General features: G+C 34.7%; 1 protein-coding gene across 3 annotated transcripts in view; it reads left to right on the forward strand.

The window, feature by feature from the left end:
• The window catches only part of LOC141558199 (protein FAM169B-like), a 100,931-nt gene that overhangs the window by 29,771 nt on the left and 49,951 nt on the right, over nt 1–21,209 (forward strand). For 2 of the 3 annotated variants that reach the window (XM_074295045.1, XM_074295048.1), the window contains exons 2-3: nt 10,538–10,671; nt 14,718–14,817. In XM_074295045.1, the coding sequence (XP_074151146.1) occupies nt 10,538–10,671; nt 14,718–14,817 (234 nt within the window). Of the gene's footprint in view, nt 1–7,908; nt 8,227–10,537; nt 10,672–14,717; nt 14,818–21,209 lie in introns of those variants that run through there. The other variant, XM_074295046.1, reaches the window with a different exon arrangement.

Here is a 21,209-nt window from a genome sequence, read left to right on the forward strand (position 1 = left end):
ATTCCTAAATATGACTTTCCTTTTGAACTTAGAAGATATAATTAAATCCTGGGCCTATTGACCAAAGGTCTAACAAGCATTTATGTTTAAACTATCAGAATCTCCTATTGAAAGCAGTTGGAATGACTTAAATCTTTGAGTGGGCTGTGTATGAAATCATCTGCACATTTTGCCATCTTAGATTTGGGACAAAATGATTTATGCTCAGCCAAGGCAGGGACATGTTGCAAGTTGGCCAATATTAAATATGTGATAACAGAGCACCAGGCACCCTGTCAATTACTTGGTAATAAAAACTCCACCTGGAAACCTTCCGTAAAGCTTTCTTCTGTTCAGCGATAATTTTGCTCATCTGCTAGGGAATTATAATATGTTATGCATTCTGTCTTCCAATTTTTTTTTAATTCTTTGCTAAGAATATTTTGGCAAAAAAAGAGATGATCTTCAACAAATAGAAGTGTTAATTTGCTTCTGCTTGTTGCCTACCTCTGATCTAGGGGGAAACAACAATTTGTCAGTCAAGAACTGGGAATTGAGTTCTTTGTGCCTTTGTTCCCTAATTCTGCTCTTCCTTATATCCCATTTGGTTTTCGTCTCTCCAGTCTTCCTTTTATTCATTCTACATTTTTTTTAGTAAAATGATCATACCAGTTCCTACACATTTTAGAAAGATGTTATGAGAAGTTACAATAATATTTGAATTTTCTGATGCTAAGTTGAAATGTTGTATCATTATAGTAATAAAAATAGTTAGTATTTATAGAGCATTTTAAAGTTCATAGAGTATTTTACAAATATCATTTCATTTTATCCTTACAACAACCCTTGAAAATAGGTATGATTATTATTTCCATTTTACAGATGAAGCTGACAGGGGTTAAATGACCTATACAGCTAGGAAGTGCCTGAGGGCAGATTAGAACATAGGTATTCTCACCTCCATGTCCTCCATGTCCAGTTATTTATTTGTTGCTCCATTTACAAAGTACTCATATGTTATCTGACTTGATCCTTATGATAACTCTATCAGGTGGTATTCTATTTTACAGGTGAGGAAACTGAGTCTCAGAAGTTCAGTTGAATTTGGCAGAATATAAATGGTAGAGTAGGGGTCAGGAAATCTTGGATTTGAATTCTGCCCCAGAAAATTACTAAATGTGTGATCTTAGACAAGTTACACTTAACCTGGACAAGCCTCAGTTCCTTCATCTATAAATTGAGGTCAGTCAATCAGGATGTATGGAAGTGTTAATAAAGCATTTATGAAGTGGCAGGAACATACTTATGAGCTGGAGATAAAGAAAAGTGAAATGTTTAAGATATATTGAATTGCTTGCCATCTAGGTAAGGAGGTGAGGAAAGGGAGGGAAAAATTTAGAACATAAGGTTGTGCAAGGGTGGGTGCTGAAAATTATCTATGCATATGTTTTGAAAATAAATAAAAATATAATAATAAAATCAAAAAAATAAGGAAAAATGAAAGTAGACTCTATCCTCAAGAGGGGGTTGTAGGAAGGGGGAAAGAGATATAGTAAAGTTTTGATTCTACACCAATTCCAATATTGATAGGGAGGCAATATCGTCTCCCCCCTATCCTGAGGGAGATAATGAGGTACAGGAGCCAATTTGAATAGAATTATTAGGCCTTGGAAACTAAATGGATAGTAGAGTAAAGGAGAAAACAGAATGCTAGATAATTCAGAGCTCTTTGTGCTTGGAATTGAGTAGGAGCACCTTATGTATAGATAAATAGCTTTGAAGAACAGATGCAACTGGTAACCTTCCTATGGGCCTGGTCCCACTCTTTTTCAGGAATATGGACATCAAGCCTATACTTGGGTATTTGATCTATGGCAGTGATTCATAACTGCTGTGTTTAGGATGAGCTTTACCTGGGTATCTTCTCCAATGTCTGGAAGGGGAGTAGAAAAAAAGTCTTTTCTTCCTCATGTTTGGTAGGTAGCTCTTGGTACATCTTCTTGTGAGAAGCTGAACAAGCCTCCCAAAAGTAACTGGGAAAGCCCACTATATGATTTTAAAATACATCATGTAATTCTCCCAGGATTCCTTCTGTAAAATTATGTGCTTCAAATTATTTAAGATGGAAATTAATTTCTGAATAAAAAATCACTATTATTTGTGAGGGGGGAAACCCTGAAAAGAGAGGGAAAGGACCATTTTTATTAAGTATCTTAGTATGACATGATAATATCAAGTTTAACTAGACTTTTTTGGGTTCTTTGAAACTGTAAAATACTCTAGTTGCTTATTTTCTTTTGCTGTAATCGTTCTGTAGAGGAAGAATTAGTAATCACAAATGTTATAACTGCCCCCCAAAATCAACTCAGGCCTTTTCTCTAATGTAGTGCTTGTATTAACCCTTTCAGACTCAATCTAAATTTTAGAGTAGTAATTATCTAGGTGAAATTTTAGTGTAGTTTTTTCCTCCCTTAAAGGTTTCAAAACTGTCATGCGTGGACCATGAATGTTATGAGTTATGTTATGAGAGTTATGAGAATGTTATGAGAATGAGAAATATTAAACCTATATCTTCACAGGAAAAGAAGTCAGCCAAAAGCTTAGATCAAAAAAACTTACTTAAAAAAAACTTTTTAATAGCTTTTTATTTTTCAAAATATCTTCAAAGACATTCACCTTTGCAAAATCTTGTGTTTCAAATTTTTCTCTCTCCTTTGCCCTCTCTCCCCTAGATATTAAGCAATCCAATATAGGTTAAACTTGTGCAGTTCTTCTAAATATATTTGCATATTTGTCACACGGTGCAAGAAAAATCAGAATCAGAAAGGGGGAAAAATACGTGAGAAAGAAAAAAACAAACAAGAAAACAAAACAAAAATGGTGAATATACCATGCTTTGATCAACATTCAGTCTCCATAGTTTTCTCTGGAGGTAAATAAATGGCTTTTTCCATCATGAGTTTATTGGAATTGCCTTGAATCACTTCATTGTTGAAAAGAGTTAAGTCCATCATATAATATTGTTGCTGTGTACAATGTTCTCTTGGTTCTGCTCACTTCACTTACCATCAGTTCATATAAGTCTTTTTAAGCTAGAAAACCTATTTGTAAAGGTTAGCATTGACTTATGGTTGAAAATTAATTTTCTATCCATTTTGCTCACTTTCAGTGGATTGACAGGCTTTTCTCTTGACTGTTTACTATTTGGACTTAGTTACATGAAAGAGCTCAAGTATGTGCTCTTACTGAAGTCAGAATGTTTGGGAATGTGACTACTATTTAAGGTACCGTTACTGTCTCAGCTTTAAGACTAGAAGATAAAGAAATTCTGCTTTTTAAAAATTAAACTGTATTGATATATCTTTATCATGTTTCAGAGCATGACTACTATTTAAGGTATCTTTACTATCTCACTGTTAGGATTAGAAGATAAAATATTTTACTTTGTTAAAATTAAACGGTTCTGATGTATCTTTATGAGAGTATGATATTTGGGGTTTACATTGACAAAAGCAAAAGATCTATAATATGAGTAGTTATAGCACATTATATTGGATTAATGAATACATGGGGAGAATTTACCTCATTTAAAATTAGATATGACATCTTTTGCATGTATTGGCCGTTTTGCTTATGATTGAATGAGCCTCCTGCTTGGAGCAGTAATTGATTATTAGGTATTGCATTTAATTGGTTTGTAAATTAAGTAATGACAGAATAACTATATAAGAATAGAATGCATATATTTCTCAAATGTATGACATTAATTAAAGAAGCTTCTGAAAAGTAAAGTAGCAGGCAATTTAAAGATACTGTAAGGAACATCAGCTAAATCTGAAAAAATATAAGTGATTTACGGTTGTTAAATTGAATTTATTTCTGGAAGAACATTTTAAATTTGTTGCCTTCTTTGTTTTTGGAGTGACTTTGTAAACATAGGTTTAAAGTGAATTCTTAAATAGGGGGTTTGTTTGGGAATTTCAATTTTTTACAGTCTGCAGTGCATTATAAAAGGAACCTTTAATTTCAACTGTGTGCTTTTACATAAAAGCATTTTATATTGTACTGAAAAGATTACATTCTTTTGGCTTTGGAAAAATATTTCCTGTGCAGTTCAACCCATTAAAGCATGTTAGCGTTTCACATCTGGAAACCCGCAGTTGAGTCTGTCTTCGATCACAAGTGAAATGAGTTTGGCAGTCTCAGTTTTGCCTCCAGTGAATGTGTAAAAATGTTAGATATTTGTTTACTCCACAAAGCCACCTCGTAACTCAGCACAGTGAGTAGAGGAATGAAATCATAAAGGTGGCAGATTAGGTCACTGGCAAAAGTATGTGTGGACTGTTCACTGAAAAGAGCAGGTGTGTAGTAGGTCAGCTTTGCAATGTGTTGGTTACTTTGGGTGCCAGCCCTTGGGAGGGGAGGTGTTATGTCCAGCTCCCTTACTATTCATTTTTTTCATAAGCCCTGAATTTTCCAGAAATTCAACCAAACTATTTTATATGTATGAGTAGAAGTGCAGAACTTTTCAAATGGGGAGAAGCAGGGGAAATATCTATCTCAAGACAAAGAGGGGGGGGAAAGATAATACATCAATTTAAAAGTGTAAATATACAAAAGATATACATCAATTTAAAAGTACAAATACACAAAAGATATACATCAATTTAAAAGTGTAGATTACAAAAGATATCAATTTAAAAATGCAGTTATAAAAAAGATATACATCAATTTAAAAATGTAAATACACAAAAGATATATACATCAATTTAAAAATGTAAATACACAAAAGATATATACATCAACTTAAAAATGTAAATATACAAAAGATATACATCAATTTAAAAGTGTAAATATACAAAAGATATACATCAATTTAAAAGTATAAATATACAAAAGATATACATCAATTTAAAAATGTAAATATACAAAAGATATACATCAATTTAAAAGTGTAAATAGACAAAAGATATACATCAATTTAAAAGTGCAGATATACAAAAGATATACATCAATTTAAAAGTGCAGATATACAAAAGATATACATCAATTTAAAAGTGCAGATATACAAAAGATATACATCAATTTAAAAGTACAAATATAGAAAAGATATACATCAATTTAAAAGTTCAAAAAAATTGTAATTGTTGCCTTGCATTGATTTATCCAATGTTTTGCCCCATCCCATTCCTTCTCCTCCCAGCAGCTAGAAACTCCATTGTCCTAGGAAAGGCAAGTTATCCCTACCTAGCTCTTGCCTTGTTTTGCATTGTTGCTGTTGAATCGGGCCCTCTGTGATGTAATGACCTTGTTTACCAGCTTGGCTCTTTAAGATGGCAGCTCCTTTGAGCTCTGAAGCAATGTGTGAATGTTGGAATGTCTGGAATCCCTACAACGCAGTAGGCCTCTAGTTTCTAAATTTACGCTCCTTATGGTTATATGGTACCTCCTCTGCGGCTTCAGAAAGAGGCCCTCTTTTATTACTTAAAAAAAAAAAAAAAAACCCACACACAACAAAAACCCTTGGTAACCCATTCTACATATTGCCCTTTCAGATCACACCCTTTTAGGTCTGGCGGACACAATGGACTCTTGTGCCACTGCTGCATAGGATAAAACTAAAGGAATCCCGTTTTCTAGTTGGTTAAAAACCTGTCCTTGCATTCTCTGGGCCTATGGAATCTTTAAGTCTCCGAATTCCAAAGCTGCTGAAATGGCTCCAACCTCAGGAATTCATTTGAAAGCCACTCTTTAAAAGGAAAACTAGCAAATGTGCCACATTATTTTGCTACTGTTAAAAATATTCTACAGCGCACACCTCTTTCCCGACATTCACTGTTGTTTATGAGGATTAATTTATGCTGGCAACCTGGCACTGCTCACAAGCACAGCTGAGCCAGTAAAGGGACAAGAAGTATGGTTCACAATTAAATTTTCAAAATATGTAAGGAGGTTATAAGAGTTTTTTTTTTTTTTTTTTTAAATGGCCATTTATTTTAGAGGACTTTTATGGATCAAGTATAGCTCACTGTTTGACTGAGCTTTAATAAGGGTAATTTAATGCCTGATAAAGATAATTTAGGTCCTTTAGAAAAATAGATACTCAAGTATTTGTTATATATATATATATATAACAAAATCTCACAAACTTTTAATTTGGGGGGCTTAAGGAGTAGTCTATAGTGGAAATATAGTGGGTAAGAAAATGTTTAGATTAGATTTGTTCTAGCCACAGAATATATAAATCCATCACTAATTTTTTTTTTTTTTAGGAAATTTGATAATGTCAGGATTTTAACTCAAAGAGAAAGTGATCAAAAGGTTCTTAAGCAACAAAATGCATATAAACTTCTTCTAGCTACATTAACTAATATTTTCCTGGAGATGTCTTGCAACCTGGAAAGCAGTTGGAAGTCTGGCTACCTCCTCAAGGGAGCAGCCCAATGGGGTGTGGTGTGGTTAGGGTCCATGGTGTGGGCCTTCCCTTAAACAGCTGTTGTGCCCAATCCACGGGGGCCTGAGGATTTCATTCTTTCTCTCGGCATGAAGGGAATGTGTAAGGGGGCAGTGTCCATGGCAGGATTCAGCTCAGCCACACTACAGGAGTTCATTAATAATATTCTTATGTCAAACACTATTTGTATGTTCCCACACGTGGCTGCTTGATTTAGAGTGGAAGTTGGGAGATCTTCTGTTATCTCCACCCTGGCAATAAACTAATCTAAAACAGCAACTGGACCTATTGTCAAGCAGGAGCTGGATTTCCAGGTTGTTTCTTAAGATAGTGTACATTGAGGAATCTTTTAAACCTTACATATAGTTATTAGTCTAAAAGAAGGTTGTAAATGAAGTAATGATCCATTTGGCTTATACTCAGGAGGTCTAAAAATGAGCTTTTTGAAATCCAAAAGATTGCTACCTGGAGTTAGCCAATGGGAATAAACAATAGCATTGAAGTAGACCTGTTCTTTTCCTCCTTAAGACCTTTTGATTTTGTTTGTTAAATATAAATATGTTGGCGTTCTAATGGCTAATCAATTGAAAGTCTTTGAAAGGGGTTAGTGATTTCAGTAGGCAAGGTTGAAACTTCAAATACATATATGAAACATTACATTCAGTGTTTTTTTTTAAATGTTATCCAAAATACACAATAGGGCATTCCTCACTGCACAGCAGCATTCCTATGATCTGAGGTATTTACCCTTTTCCTACCATCAAACTGGTCTCAAGTTTGACTGAAGCAATTGCCCATTCATGCTAAGTAAAAAAGTAATGAGACATAACTGACTAACTAACTAGGAACCTTTCTGGGAGGGGAAGATCTCAGAGTTTCTAGCCAAAACAATTGGAATTGCTATTTATATTCACACTGAGGCAATAAGGGCTAAAAACAAGAATCAAGGGGATCTGACCTAGGATCTTTTGTTGGCCAGTCAGTGAGACCCAGAGTGGTTTGGGTTTAAGGTATGATCTTTAAGAAAGAAATCTATGTTCTATAAGAAAGGATCAGCAAGATGATTTCACAGAATCTTGGAGAGACTTACGTGAACTGATGTTGAATGGAGTAGAATCAAGAGAACATTGTATACAAGAAGATTACACAATGCTTAATTCTGATGGATATGGTTCTTTTCAATAGCAAAGTGATTCAGACCAGTTCCAATGGTCTTGTGATGGAGAAGATCATCAGAGAGAAGACTGTAGGAACTGAGTGTGGATCATAATATAGTATTTTTACTTTTTGGTATTTGCTTGCATTGTTTTCTTATTTTTTTCCCCTTTTTCATTTGATTTTCTTGTGTAGCATGATAATTGTGAAAATATGTATAGAAGAATTGCACATATTTAATATTTATTGGATTAGTTGCTATTTGGGGGAGGGGATAGGGAAAAAGAAGGGAAAAAAGTTTGGAACACAAGCTTTTGCAAGGGTGAATGCTGAAAATTATCTATGCACATGTTTTGAAAATAAAAAAAAAACTTTAATGAAAAAAAAATGCAGCTCAAGAACCCCATGCTAGGAAGTAAGGAAAGAAGGAAGAAAGCTAATTAGCTTGTTATGGCTTCCTGAGGAAAAAGGGAGACAGGTGACTTTGCACAGCCCTCACTCACTCAAATCCAATTCCTTTGCATGTCTTAGCATAACCTCTCTGATGTCAGGGTCATATTCGAGAAGGAAGGACAAACAACAGCAACCATAAATAGTGACTGAGAAGAAAACAATGAAAAACCAAGGGAGATTTGGAAGTAAGTGCCATCTACTGTACTATAGTACAGTACAACCATACAATTTATTAGTGCTCACAGGCTCAGAGTGAAATTGAAATTAAATATCATAGATATCATAGACCTAAAAGCAATACTGTAAGGAGTTATACAATTTAAATAAAATTTGAAAATGTAACCCTAAACTTTTATTCTTCTACTTAAAAAACAAAACAAAACAAAGCAATGCATATACTTAAATCTGAGAAAAGAGAAAAATAAGAAGAGGGCAGTGATTTTCAAATGACTAGAAGGGTGTTAATGGAACAAGAGCTCACAACTCATTTTTATAAGATTGTCCTTATTGATGGAGATTGATTAATGCTTCCCACCTGCATGTGGGGCAGATTTGGTCAGATCTTGAGAGAATAGAATGCTTGGTTTTCTGGCTTCTGGCTTTAAGAAAGAAGACATGTTGTTCCAGATGCTCTTCAGAGAGAGGTACCCGAAGACAAAGAAAGACTCTATTAGAAATAGTGAACATATAGAGATCAGAGCTGGAACCTTAATCACTCAGCTAACAATAGTAGTGATTTCAGAGGATTTCCTCTTGAGATCTGGGACTTTTTCCTTTCTCTTGATTGAATTGAGGTATCTTGCTCCCAATGAGAAAGCTCATTTACTCTGTATTCATTCTGTATACTTTCATCCATATAATTTATCTGATACAGTTTTGTATTGGCTTAGATAAGGGGGTTTATTTGCTATTTACTATATGTAGTTTCTGTGTAACTGACATGTAAAAGTGATATATAGTTTAGAATGCACTTCCATTAAGGGATAATTATCAGGAACTCAGCTTGAACCTAAAAATTATTTTCCCACGACTATTTTTTTGAGATTTGATAGATAAAAGTCTAGTTTGGTATCCTTTCACTGAGGAGAAGAGAATGACCATCTTCTGTCAGTCTCCTGCTTATTTTCTCCCCACCTCTGTTGATAGGAAGCAAGTCTCTCTTGGATAAGGATGGATGGAAAAGACTATAGATTCATCCTTCCTTTTCAGCCATATTTTCACAAATTGATGTGAACACACATAACCCCACATGGGCAGCACATATTATATGTACTACTTGCGCGCACACACACACCCTTGCATTTACATATGCTAAGATCTTTCCTTTGCAGTTTCAGGTTGGATTTATATACACTTTTGATTTAGAAGGGCCAAATGTTGATTGGAGCTCTAACCATCCCTGCTTGTGTTTTTGGAGATTCTTTAATCACCTTATAGTTTTATGGCCATGGGTCCATCCAGGAAAGAGAGACAGAACTCATTCTAATTGATGGAACGGAACATTTTCACACTTTCCTTTAAATTAAACCTTTGTCAAGTCAAGCCAATCTGCTTTGACTGTTTTGAGAAACTTCTGTTAACAAGGAATTTGTTGTTCCAAAGAAAGTAGTTGAAGTGTGTGTGTGTGTGTGTGTGTGTGTGTGTGTGTGTGTGTGTGTGTGTGTTGAGTGGGTGGGTGTAATTATACAGTGAAACAATTTTCTTGATTTTCTTTTCAAAATGTAATGGTAGAGAAAGTATGTGAAAGGTATAAATTTTTGAAAAAATATTGTATATGTGGTATATTAGTCCATCTGCCTATTCGCCTACACACTTATATGTTCCTTGTTTGACAGAGAATTTGGACTAACCATTAAGGTAAAGTGTATTGCTGTGTTGAGATTTGCAGACCCTAATGAAAATGATACAACTAGGTTCAGGAAGTAGCAAATCCTCTTGAACCTATCAGGTGAATTTAAGAGGTAAGATACTGTAATCCATATTGGAATTTGGATTACCAAATTAACCCCAGCTACTTTTCCTTACAAAGAAACATAAGCCTTCAAGTGATTTGTTCATGGATGTGGCCAGTGCTGGTATCTGTTGAAGCTACAGAGAGAATGTTGAAAGCATAGATATAGAAAAGGAAGCCCACATTCTAATATAAATTCAGTTCAATCCAATTCAACAAACATTTATAAATGAGAAATTGTGATGGAAATGGAAATCTCTGTAATTTATTCCTGGATGTCTTTAGCAACCTGGTCTCTTGAACAGAATGCTCAGTCTTCTGCAGGCATTCATGAGTGTGCATATTTAACTCAAAACCATCAATGTTGGTGCATCCCGACCATCATGACTGTATTCTATTTTCCCTGAGTGCCTGCTGCTTCTGCTCCTATTCATTACAAATGAGCATCATTGCAGAAATAGGAGTGTGAAATTTAAATCCTTTTTAATATTTGAGATTTTCCCCTTAAACTCAAATCAGTCTAAGCTCTTGTAATTTTCCTTTAGCACACTTTTACCCTGTGGACATTTTGGAAGATAACCCCGAAGTGGTTCAGGAATCATCTGTGGCTTACTATTCTACATTTGGGGTACAAGCTGGTACTTCTCCGCAGTACTATTCTCTTCCTACTGGTGAAAAGGTAATGTGACAAGTTTCTCAGCAGTGAAAGATAGGTAAAGAGTACTTTGTTTTTTTCCAACTTGGAATGTTTAATGAATTTTGTGCTGTTCGTTTTATTTCTTTCAGTAGCACCACATGATTGTTAACATTTTTTTTTCAGATAGCTCAGAGTCATTTGTTTTGAAATCAAATTTTCTAATGTTTAAAACTAGCATAATAGGAGAAGAAAAAAAGAAACCTTTGTTAGAAAAAGTCATATAATTCAGCATTATGTTGTTCTGGGGCAGTGGACAGAAATTTGGCCTGAACATAAATGCAGCAAGCATTTATTAAGCACCTTTGAGTTACAGAGTTCTGTGCAAAGTGAGGCAGGTTTAGCTAACATAACTTTTTCCTTACAGAGTGAGTGAACAGGTTAGTAAAGAGGATTCTAATTCTGGCTCTGCTACTGATTAACCTTGTGACTTTAACCAAATTATTACTTTTTTTTTTTGAGTCTCAGTTTCCTTATCTGTAATATGAGAGAATCAAAATAAATTGTCTCTAAAGGTCTTATAACACTAAAATTGTCATTTTCTTTTACTGCTTTTGTGTCTGTAATTGTAGATAAATGTGGGCTACTTTACTTCTTACCCAGTACCCATAAGTAAGCCAACATCATTTCAGCTTTGGGGCAAAAATTTTATTTTTTAAAGCACATATTATAACATATGAGAATTCAGATTTTATTTTTCAAAGCACATTTTGTAACGTATGAGAATTCAGATTTACAACTTCTGAACTCAAATACTGGCTATTTTCACAGCTGAGGCCCCCCTTCCAATAGGCTGAAAGGCTTGGCTGAGGAAGAGCTAGTTTATTACGCTGTACTGAGCTGTTCCAGAGTTAATTAAAACAATGGTTTGTGCAGTTTACAGTGTGGCTTCCTTGAGATTTTGGAGACAAATATTTTGTAGTCATTCCCAGAAGTCAGTTCTTTCTTATGCTTTGCCTGTGGAGGGAGGTCCCAGACTTGACACTCATTTAGTGCCCTCTAGTGGAAAAATAGTAATGTGGCGAGGTAGTAAGGGAAGAAAACAGTCCGAAGGCAGAACCCCTGTCTCATTTGGCTGCCTTTATCCTTTTAGATTTAGTCCTAAATGATGAGGGCAAGGAGGTTGTGGATTGGTTGTTAGAGGGACTCTCGGCAGCCCAGAAGAGGAGGACGATAAAATAGTCAGATCTTGGAATAACTTGAAGGAAGTTTCAGCCTTCACTTAGGATTTCTCTTCTATCTGGGGCTAAAAGTATAACTGTCCTTCCCATTCTGAATGTTATTTATTGTTATGTCTTCAGCCCCAGTCCTACAAAACAATACAGCTCTCCCAGCCAGTTGTTTTCCTGAGACATAAACAAAGAAAATGCCTTCAGAGTTTTGTAACTACCCTGCCCCATCCCAAAAGGGAAGTTTTGATTAAAAAACAAAAAAAACCAAAAAGACCTTTGATTTCATACCATCTATGGCTCGAAGCTTGCAGTATCCTGATGGGTAATAGGATTTGGCCTTTACTTTGACCTTGAGGATGTGGGTTAAACTCCTTGACTTTTGTCTATCCTGTTTGGAAAACCTATATTAATTGTCTTTGCCACGCAAGAAACTGTGCAGTATGCTGGGGAGGCAAAGAGGAAAAGTGAATGACTTTCCTGGCATTAAGAATTTTCAAGGATATGTTGTGAAACTTTTTCCTAGTCAAGTTACAAAACTCTTGTCTCTCTAATCCAGCTGGGAATTGTGCTTAGAAACAACGACAACAACAACTGGGGACACAATTAACAACAAAAAAAGTTTGTCCTCAAGGAGTTTACAGTCTAATGGGGAAGGGGTATGGGCGACAACTCGTAAAGAAAGGAGAAGATGGAGGAGAGAGGGGGGGCTCCTGATTTGGGCCATCTTGTTCCTTGTAGTGAAAACCAGGTAGAATAGCAGATGCAGAGTAGATGTTTTTCTTCTAGCCTTCTTCAATTTGGCTCTTTGGATTGCCTTTGCTTTCTTAAGTAAGGATTTTCCCCAATTTTGACATTGTCCACTCAGAATTGATCTTTAAGTGACCACAAGGCAACTTAATATAGTTTCTACTAAAAGGGATTTGAAGAGCTGAATGTTTCCTTTAGTCTCTTTAATAGCATGAAGTAACTAAGAATTTCCTGGATCTTATTGGTCTTTTAAAAAAAAATCACCCAAAAAAGTCAAAGCAGAAAAAAACAAGAGAGGGTTTCTGAATTTTCTGTTGCTCTGATAAGGTGGAGGAAACTCTTGTAAGAATTTGCTGTTCACTGTAGCTATTATGGTTTCCCCTTATCTTTTTTTATAATCTTCAATTCTCAAAACAGAATTTATAATGAAGGGCTCTGACCCTTAACTTCAGAGTGGGTAGTAGTGGACCCCACTGTAATTGTAATGATGTTTTTTGGATGTGGAAGCTTGAGAAAGATTCTCTCCTCCCCAAAGAGAGTAATGAACTCTGCACATACTACCCTGTCTTTGTCTAGTACTAATAGTCAAAACAAGGGAAAATACAGGAATATTGTTCTTGGTAGTGCCAGCCTATGAGGCAAATCTAAATACTGCAGGGCACCAGGAGGAATGTGACTTTCCCAGGATTCTATGCCTGGAATAAAGCCAGAGATACAGCTTAAGGCATTTATCTTATTCTGGGACCAGTGGGAGTGAGAAAAGCCCTGGGTTATTTTCCATTTAGTATGCACTGGAGCTTCCACAGGGCTGTGGAAGATTATTTTCCTGAAGTAGAGATCTGGGTCCATGTTACCTTTGTACTCAATAAACTCCAATAGCTACCTATTACCTCTATAATAAAATACAAGCTTTGTTTGACATTTAAAGTTCTTAAAATTCAAATTTCTATCTTTCTATCTTTTTCAATCAATCAATAAACAGTCCTCAGCATGTGTTGTGTTAAGCACTGGGAATACAAATAAGCAAAAAGAAAGTCTCTCTCCCTCAGGATTCTAATACAACATAATAGATATAGTTAATAATGGCCAAAATAAAAATAATAAAATAGCAATAATAGTAATACTATTATAAGTAATAACAAATAATAAATAATGATAGCAAAATAATAATATAATAATGGCTATGCTAATCTTTTATAGAATGAACTAAATATATTATGGAATTTCTGGCCCTACCTTCAAAGCAGAGAGGCTGAGGGTATCGATGACATATGGGTATCTTTGGACCCATTAATTTCCTCCATGCACTCTACAGCCCAGCCACACTGGCACACTTGTAATGGTGCTCACACATAAAGCTTCATCTCCTGCCACCACACCTTTGCTTTGGTTGTCCCCTACGTCTAGAATTTTCTCCCTCTCAAACTAGGGCTATCTGACTTTCCTTTAAGATTAAATACAAGTAATCTGTGTTACTAGGACCATTTAAAAGGATCCTAGTTGGATCCTCAGCCATTAATGCCTTCTCTTGTAAGGCTAAATTTGCTTTCTCCTCTCTCTCTCTCGTCTCTCATCCTCTCCGTCTCTCTCTCTCTCTCTCTCTCTCTCTCTCTCTCTCTTCATCTCTCTCTGTCTCTTTCTCTGTCACATCTCTTCCATGACATATATATGATAGCCTATCTTTCCTTTTGCACAAATATATATTCTTTTCTTTCCTCCTTTGTATACATATATATATATATATATGTGTGTGTGTGTGTGTACAATATTTGTGTGTATAATAGTCTATATTTACATATATATTGTATATTTGTATAATCTGTGATGTGTAATATATGTATTTATTCTATAATATATATCTTTCTTTTCTGTCTACGAGTGTGTGTATGTATGTATGGAGAGGAGAAAGAGAGAGGGAGTACATAAGGGAAGATAAGTTATAAATTGACTAGGGGGTATAATAAAGTAAGAGATATTTACTTGTCTTTTTAATAAAGCTAGATGATGTCCTATAAAATTAACCTATCAATAACTGTGTATTTCTGATGAATACACTTTCATTAGCAAAGCATTTTTTTGAAATGAAAGAACATTTTTTTTTTAATTTTTTAGGTTAAACTTGAAGATGCCTCTGTTTGCTTCCTTCCTATGTACCGTGATGAACCTAAATATAAAATATTGGTTTTGGTTAATCCCCAGGACAGAAAGACAGGTTAGTGCTTACTAATAGAGCATTGAAGCAAGAATCCTGTGTTAATGGTGTTGCAATTAATATAAGTGGAAAATGAAGGGGTTTTTTTTATTGTCTTCAGAACAGTAAGGCAAATCTGATGTTTTACAGAGTTTTTAGGAACCAAGTGGCATACCTTTATGCCTGTCGATTGATGTTTGTGTCAATATTTATATTAGATTCACATCAGCAATCTCCTCCCAAATGACAATATTCAAAGGGAAGTAAATCAGGAAAATGACTTCTGCAGTCATGGAAATCAAGAACTCAATTCTACTTTTCGTTTGGACAATGACTGACTCTCTAACTCAATGTGTAATTTAAGCTCCCTCAGCTTTGTAAAAAGTCCATTTGTAGAAACCTTTTAGCTTTTTAGATGAAATCTTTTGGAGGAAGGCATTCCATTTACTCTGTTTTATAGAAAGTATTATTATGTCTGTGGGTGCCTATTTCTTAAGATTATGTAATATAGTAAAAAATGAAGGTACTATAATATAATCAGTGTATATTTCTAGAGATGGAGGTTCTACAGCATAAAAGAGCAGTCCTCAAAATTGGTGAGTATCTTATGTCAAGTTATCAAATAAAGGAAATTTTGTTTTTGACTTCATGATATTCTTTGTCTAAGTTTAGTTTATTGTTTAGTGAAACTGTATATAAATTTAAATTTGTTTGCATTCAGAGAAGTTTTGCAAGTCAGCCAACTCATTATTAAATATTTCTTAGAAGGATCTTTGTCATGTGACCTTGTTGTGTGTATGGTTAGTGGTAGTAGTCACTTTTCATGATAACCTTTCAAATATTTCTGAGGCTATTTGGGCAATAGAGAGACCAAGAGATAAAAGTACTTTGTATTTAGCTCAAAAGAATAAACTGAAATATATTACATATGTAGTACCACAGAATGGTCCCCTGGTACTGGTACTTTTACAAAATTTAGATATATATCAAGCAAACAAAAGCATTACAGCATGTTAAATAAATCAGACAATCCATAAGTATTTTTAATGTACCAATTCTGTGTGCTAAGTGCTGGGATATATAGATTAAAGAGAAATAGGCTTTGTGGGGTGAGAACAATTTCATTTACCCTGACTTCATGCAAGTTGGACTAGTTTTTTTCCTTGAAATGTAGTGAGGCCATCTTTAAGGATATTGATAGTACTTCCTGGTCATCTAAGTATAGAACAGTTATGAAAAACTTTAGAAAAGCCTTGAATGGTGAATTTAAATTGGCAACTTAGGTAAGTCACCTTCACAACTGAATCAATTTCTGGTATTTTAATTTTTTAATTTTTAAATACTTATCATAGTTGAATATCCCTTTCTGCTATGGCTTTAACAAATCTCTTTTTGTTAACTTTTGAGTGATTGATAAGTATCTTATCTGTTCCATATTGAAACTATGGGAGTGTTGTGAGCCTAGAAAACATTGTTTGTATGTGTGTGAGAGTGTGTGTGTGTGTGAAACTAGATACAAAATGGATATAATGTAATTTATAAAGAGAAGGTACTAATGTCTGAGGGAACCTGTAAGGTCTCCATGTAGATAAAAGATGGCACTTTGGTTGGTTCTTGAAGGAATTAGGGACTGGAAGAGTTGAAAGTGAGGAGGGAGTAGATTCTAGGCAGAGTGAATATAATTAAAAAGGCCTAATGACAACCAGGAAGAAGGCTACCTTACTTTATTGTAGAGTGCAGCAATAGGACTTTGAAAAGTAGGTTAGAACCAAGTTATGGAAGACATTAAATGACAGATATAGGAAATTATATTTGATCTTTGAGGTAATTGGGAGCCAGTGAATTTTTTTGATTAGGGAAATGACCTAGTCAGACCTGTTTTATAAATATCTCTATTTATGTGGAATATAAATCGGAGAGGGGACTAAATTAGGAGACTGTTGCAATAAGCTAAGCAAGAATCTGAACTAGAATGAATGTGAGAGATGAGAAAAAATGAGGTGCTAAATATGATAATGCAGCTGCGAACCTTATGACTGGAAGGCTAGTAGGGCCTGTGACAAAACTGGGGAAACCCAGAAGAGGGCTGGATTTTGGATAATAGTAATGAGTTATGTTCTCTACATATGGAGTTTGAGATCTCTATAAGACATTTGGTTAAAAAATACAATAAATGGATATTTTACTTAATACTATACAAACATTTATTTCCTTGGTTTTCTGTATGATGGTATGCTTGCAATTATATCACACACATGATAAAAATACATAACTCATTCAATAGTCACTCATTTTGATGTGTTTGAGGTTCAGCACCAAAGGACAAGACTAATGTTCAGGTACCAAATGGTGAGAATTAAGAGAGCAATTGGTTTTAAATGTTGGGATTCTGTCATATGATGAATTTACAATGGCCATTCTCTTTAGCAAAGATGGATTTATTTAGATGAAGAGGTTATAGACAAAATATGGAGGACTGGTAAATATGAAATCCATTGAAAAGAAGAAGCTGTGACATGTGACTAGCATTGAAGAAGCTGTTATGTGTGACTAGCATTGTCATTGACTGGCAGTTAAATCCATAGAGGAGTTTTAGCACTTTAAAAGAATTAGATATAAGGAGAAAGACCCCATAGGGCAGAATGCTGCCATGGGGGGAGAACCCAAAAGGGATTTAAAGGTGGCGAGAGCCATGGACAAATTTATAGGGGAAATTTAACTTCAGGGGTTTAACATTATTTGAATTTTTGACTGGACCCAGCTAAGGGCTACCCAAGCATTCCAGAGGGTGGGACTATAAGGTTGAACTGATCCCTAGTAGGGCCCAGGGAGTCATCTTATCAGTACTTCAGGCTTTCTCTGCCAACCCCTCCTAGTTATCCAGGATCTCATCAATTTGGATCATAATTTTGACCCCTGGAATACTAAGTGCCTGCTAACTGTTCCCTTTTAGATTGGAGGAATAGATTTAATATGGACTTTTAAATCATTCCCCAGTTTTCTTTCTGATCAGTGCATGGGGAATCGTTTTCTTCTGAAACTCCATCTTGTAGGTGCTTGGGGAGTGTAATGTGTTAAGAAAAAGACTCTTTGTTTCCCCCAAAGGGAAAAATCAGGAAAGCTTTGTCTTCTACATAGTAAGCACTTAATGAATATTTGTTAGGTATTAGTTAATGGCTTTTCCCTCACCCTGGATGTATAAAACCAAGAATAAATTTGTTCTCTTTAAACTTAGAATTTACAAAAGTATAAGACGTTGGGAATATCATTTTTTTAAAGCCTAAATATTTAAAATTATGAAATAATATGGTCATTTAACTAAAATCTCCAACTTTCAGAACTGCAGTCCCTTGAAGCATTAACAAAACTCTAATGATGGATCTTTTTAGAATTTACATAATGTAAACAACTTATCCATTCTCATAAATGTGTTTCCTATTTATATTGAAGCTTTTTTTGTTTTAAAGAATGTACAATACATATTCATAAGCTCCAAGAAATCTCACATTGGACTTTTTCACAGTGTACTAGAATGTGAGGCTCTATACAATAAGAATTTAAGGTTTCCACATGTTTTCCCACTGTTGTGGGCTCTACTGAGGCATTATTGGTGCCTAGAGTTCTCATGACTTAGAAATAACAAACATATTTTAGCATTCTTAATGTTTTTTAATTTGGTCCTTAACAAAAGCAAGGATTTGTATTTTAACAAATGTATTTCTTTGTCATGAACCGTGCCCTGTGGTCTGAAAGCTCTGAATTATAACTATTTTGAATACTTAATACCTAGGTAGCTAGGTGTGGCAGAGGATAGAGTGAGTGTCTAATCTGGAGTCCAGAAGACTTGAGTTCAAATTCAGTCTTTGAAATCCAATTAATTATGTGATTTTGGGCAACTCATTTAACTTCTTGATTCAGTTTTCTCAACTGAAATGGGGACAATAATAGGACTAATCTTCCTGGATTGTTGTGAAGGCTAACCAAGATAGAATTGTAAAGTGCTTGGCAAAGTGTCTGGAATATAGTAGGTGTTATATAAATATTAGTAATTATTATTAATGTACAGGCCTTCACATTGATGTCCTATGTGCTTTTCAAAAAGCTTAACTTTGATACTGCTTAAATGTATTGCTATTCCTTTTATAATTTTAGTACACAAGTTATATATATAAGTACTGGGGTGTGGGGAGGCAGAAAGGATATGAAAAGAACCAGAAGCCATTTGATAAGTAAGTGGAATGTGCACAAGAGTTAATTATTGATAAGTTGGTTGCATCCATCATGGCAATTTCCGATAGTCCTATGAGCAAATGAAAAACATCCTTGAATTACAAATTCCCCTGTGACAGGCAGTAAACATTAGCCTGACTTTGCAGTCAGGATGTAAGTAAGTAATGAAGCACTTAAAACTTGACCTTTTAAGAATTTTGAGTACTGATTCCATAAAGTTGATCTATAGTGTATATATTTTTCTTTTTTTTTAAATTTGTTTTTCACTTCATCATATTCTCTCTTCACTTTGTGCCCCACCCCATCATTACCTTTTTTTTAAAAATAACATTATTGTCTGTTTAAAGGGTCTTGAACTTATTGATCAAGATTCAGTTAAAAAAATTATTAAAAGTGCCTACTATGTGCAAGACACTATGGTCACATTGGATAATACAAAACAGAAAGGTAAGGTAATACCTGCTTTTTAGAGTACTGAGAAGATAGTACTGAGAAGATACAGTGTGAACATAGAGAAATAAATGGAAATATGTGCAAAGTAATTTCAGAGAAAGAACATAACAAAAACTTGGAAGACTGAGAAAAGTTTTAAGAATTCTTGTGTTATGCTTTGAAGGAAGCTAAGGGTTGGTATAAAGTATAGGTGAGGAGGGAGGTGAAAAGGAAATTATACATTTTGGGTGGGGCACTTGTGCAAAATAAGAGAGGTTGAAAATAAAATGCCATATATCGGGAATGGCTAGCAGATGATTTTGAATAAAATGGAGAAGGCAGAAAGAATACTATGAATTAATTGGGGAAAAGAAGAGGAAAAAGAAGTAGATTGGGGAAGTTCTTAAATGCAAGACTAAGTCAACTATTAGCTCTTGAAGATAAATAGTAGGATGCTATAATCAGTGTCTTAAGGATATCAGCTGTACTTCAGGAATATTAATTTATTGGCTATGAGGAGGATGCCTTAGAGACAGAGAGGCCAATTAGAAAAGCATTGTAAAAAAGATCAACCAAGATGGCAGAGGAGAAGGAAGCAGTACAACTCAGCTTCCCCAACAATGATCTAGTAAAAATTCCAGATTGAGCACTGATAAGGAAATAGACCAAAGATAATTCCAATAGGGAGAAGGAAGGGTGATATCATCCCTAAAAAACACTAATGTAATCAGGAGTCCTAGAGGGAATCAAAAAGAGGGAGGATCTGGAGAGAGATTTGTCATGTTTTGATGATTCTAAAAGAAGAAAGAAAAGGTAAGGGGGAAAGGACACCAAAAAGAAAAAAAGGTAAGATTTTTTTTTGGGGGGGGGAGGGAGAGATGCATCATAATTGCAGGATAAGTAGAAGTCTATAAAAATGAGGGAGAGGTTTGGGGTATAGTAGTCACTTAAATCTCATTTTCATTTGATCTGATCAAAGAATGTAGAACAGACACACAGACTGGAGTAGATAGACAAGAAAATAGTAGGAAACAAGGAGAGAGGAAGTGGGTGGGGATGAGAGAGGTGGTTAGGAAAGGTACATTTAAGGAAAAATTAGTCATTAGCAAAACAAACAAGTTCAAAGTGGAGATCATAAAGAAGCATTTAAAAGAAGAAAAAGTAAGGCTAATAGGCAGATTGGGGTCTTCATGAGAAGGGGAAAGGAGCAGGAAAATGAAAACTGTTTGCTTCAAGCCTAAAACAGTAGGGTTGAGCATGGTATTCAGAGCAAAGAAAAGAAAAAATATAAAAATAGCAAATGCACAATTAATGATCATAAATACAGATATGAATGAGATGAACTTATCTACAAAATGAAAGAGGATAGCAGAATAGGTTAGAAAGTAGAATCCAGTAAAATTCACATAAAAATTCACACATAAAATAAGGCTCCTAAACAAAAAGTATTATTTTTTAACTGAAGTCACAAAAGCTGGAAGTAGTAACCATAGTCTCAGACAAAGAAATAGCCAAAATAAACTTGTTTATAAGAGATAAATGAGGAAACTACATTTTACTGGAAAAATATCAAATAATTCATATTATGAATTAATTTCAGCACAACATAAAGCATTTGACATTTGTAAATGACTTATCAACTAAATACATAAAGGAAAAGTGAAAAAACTTACAAGCAGAAGTTGATAGCAAAACTGTTAATAGATGGAGACTTTATTGTTCCCTTTCAGAGATAGCCACATCTAACCAAA

Source organism: Sminthopsis crassicaudata, chromosome 2 (genome assembly GCF_048593235.1).
Source record: "Sminthopsis crassicaudata isolate SCR6 chromosome 2, ASM4859323v1, whole genome shotgun sequence".
Lineage (NCBI taxonomy): Eukaryota > Metazoa > Chordata > Mammalia > Dasyuromorphia > Dasyuridae > Sminthopsis > Sminthopsis crassicaudata.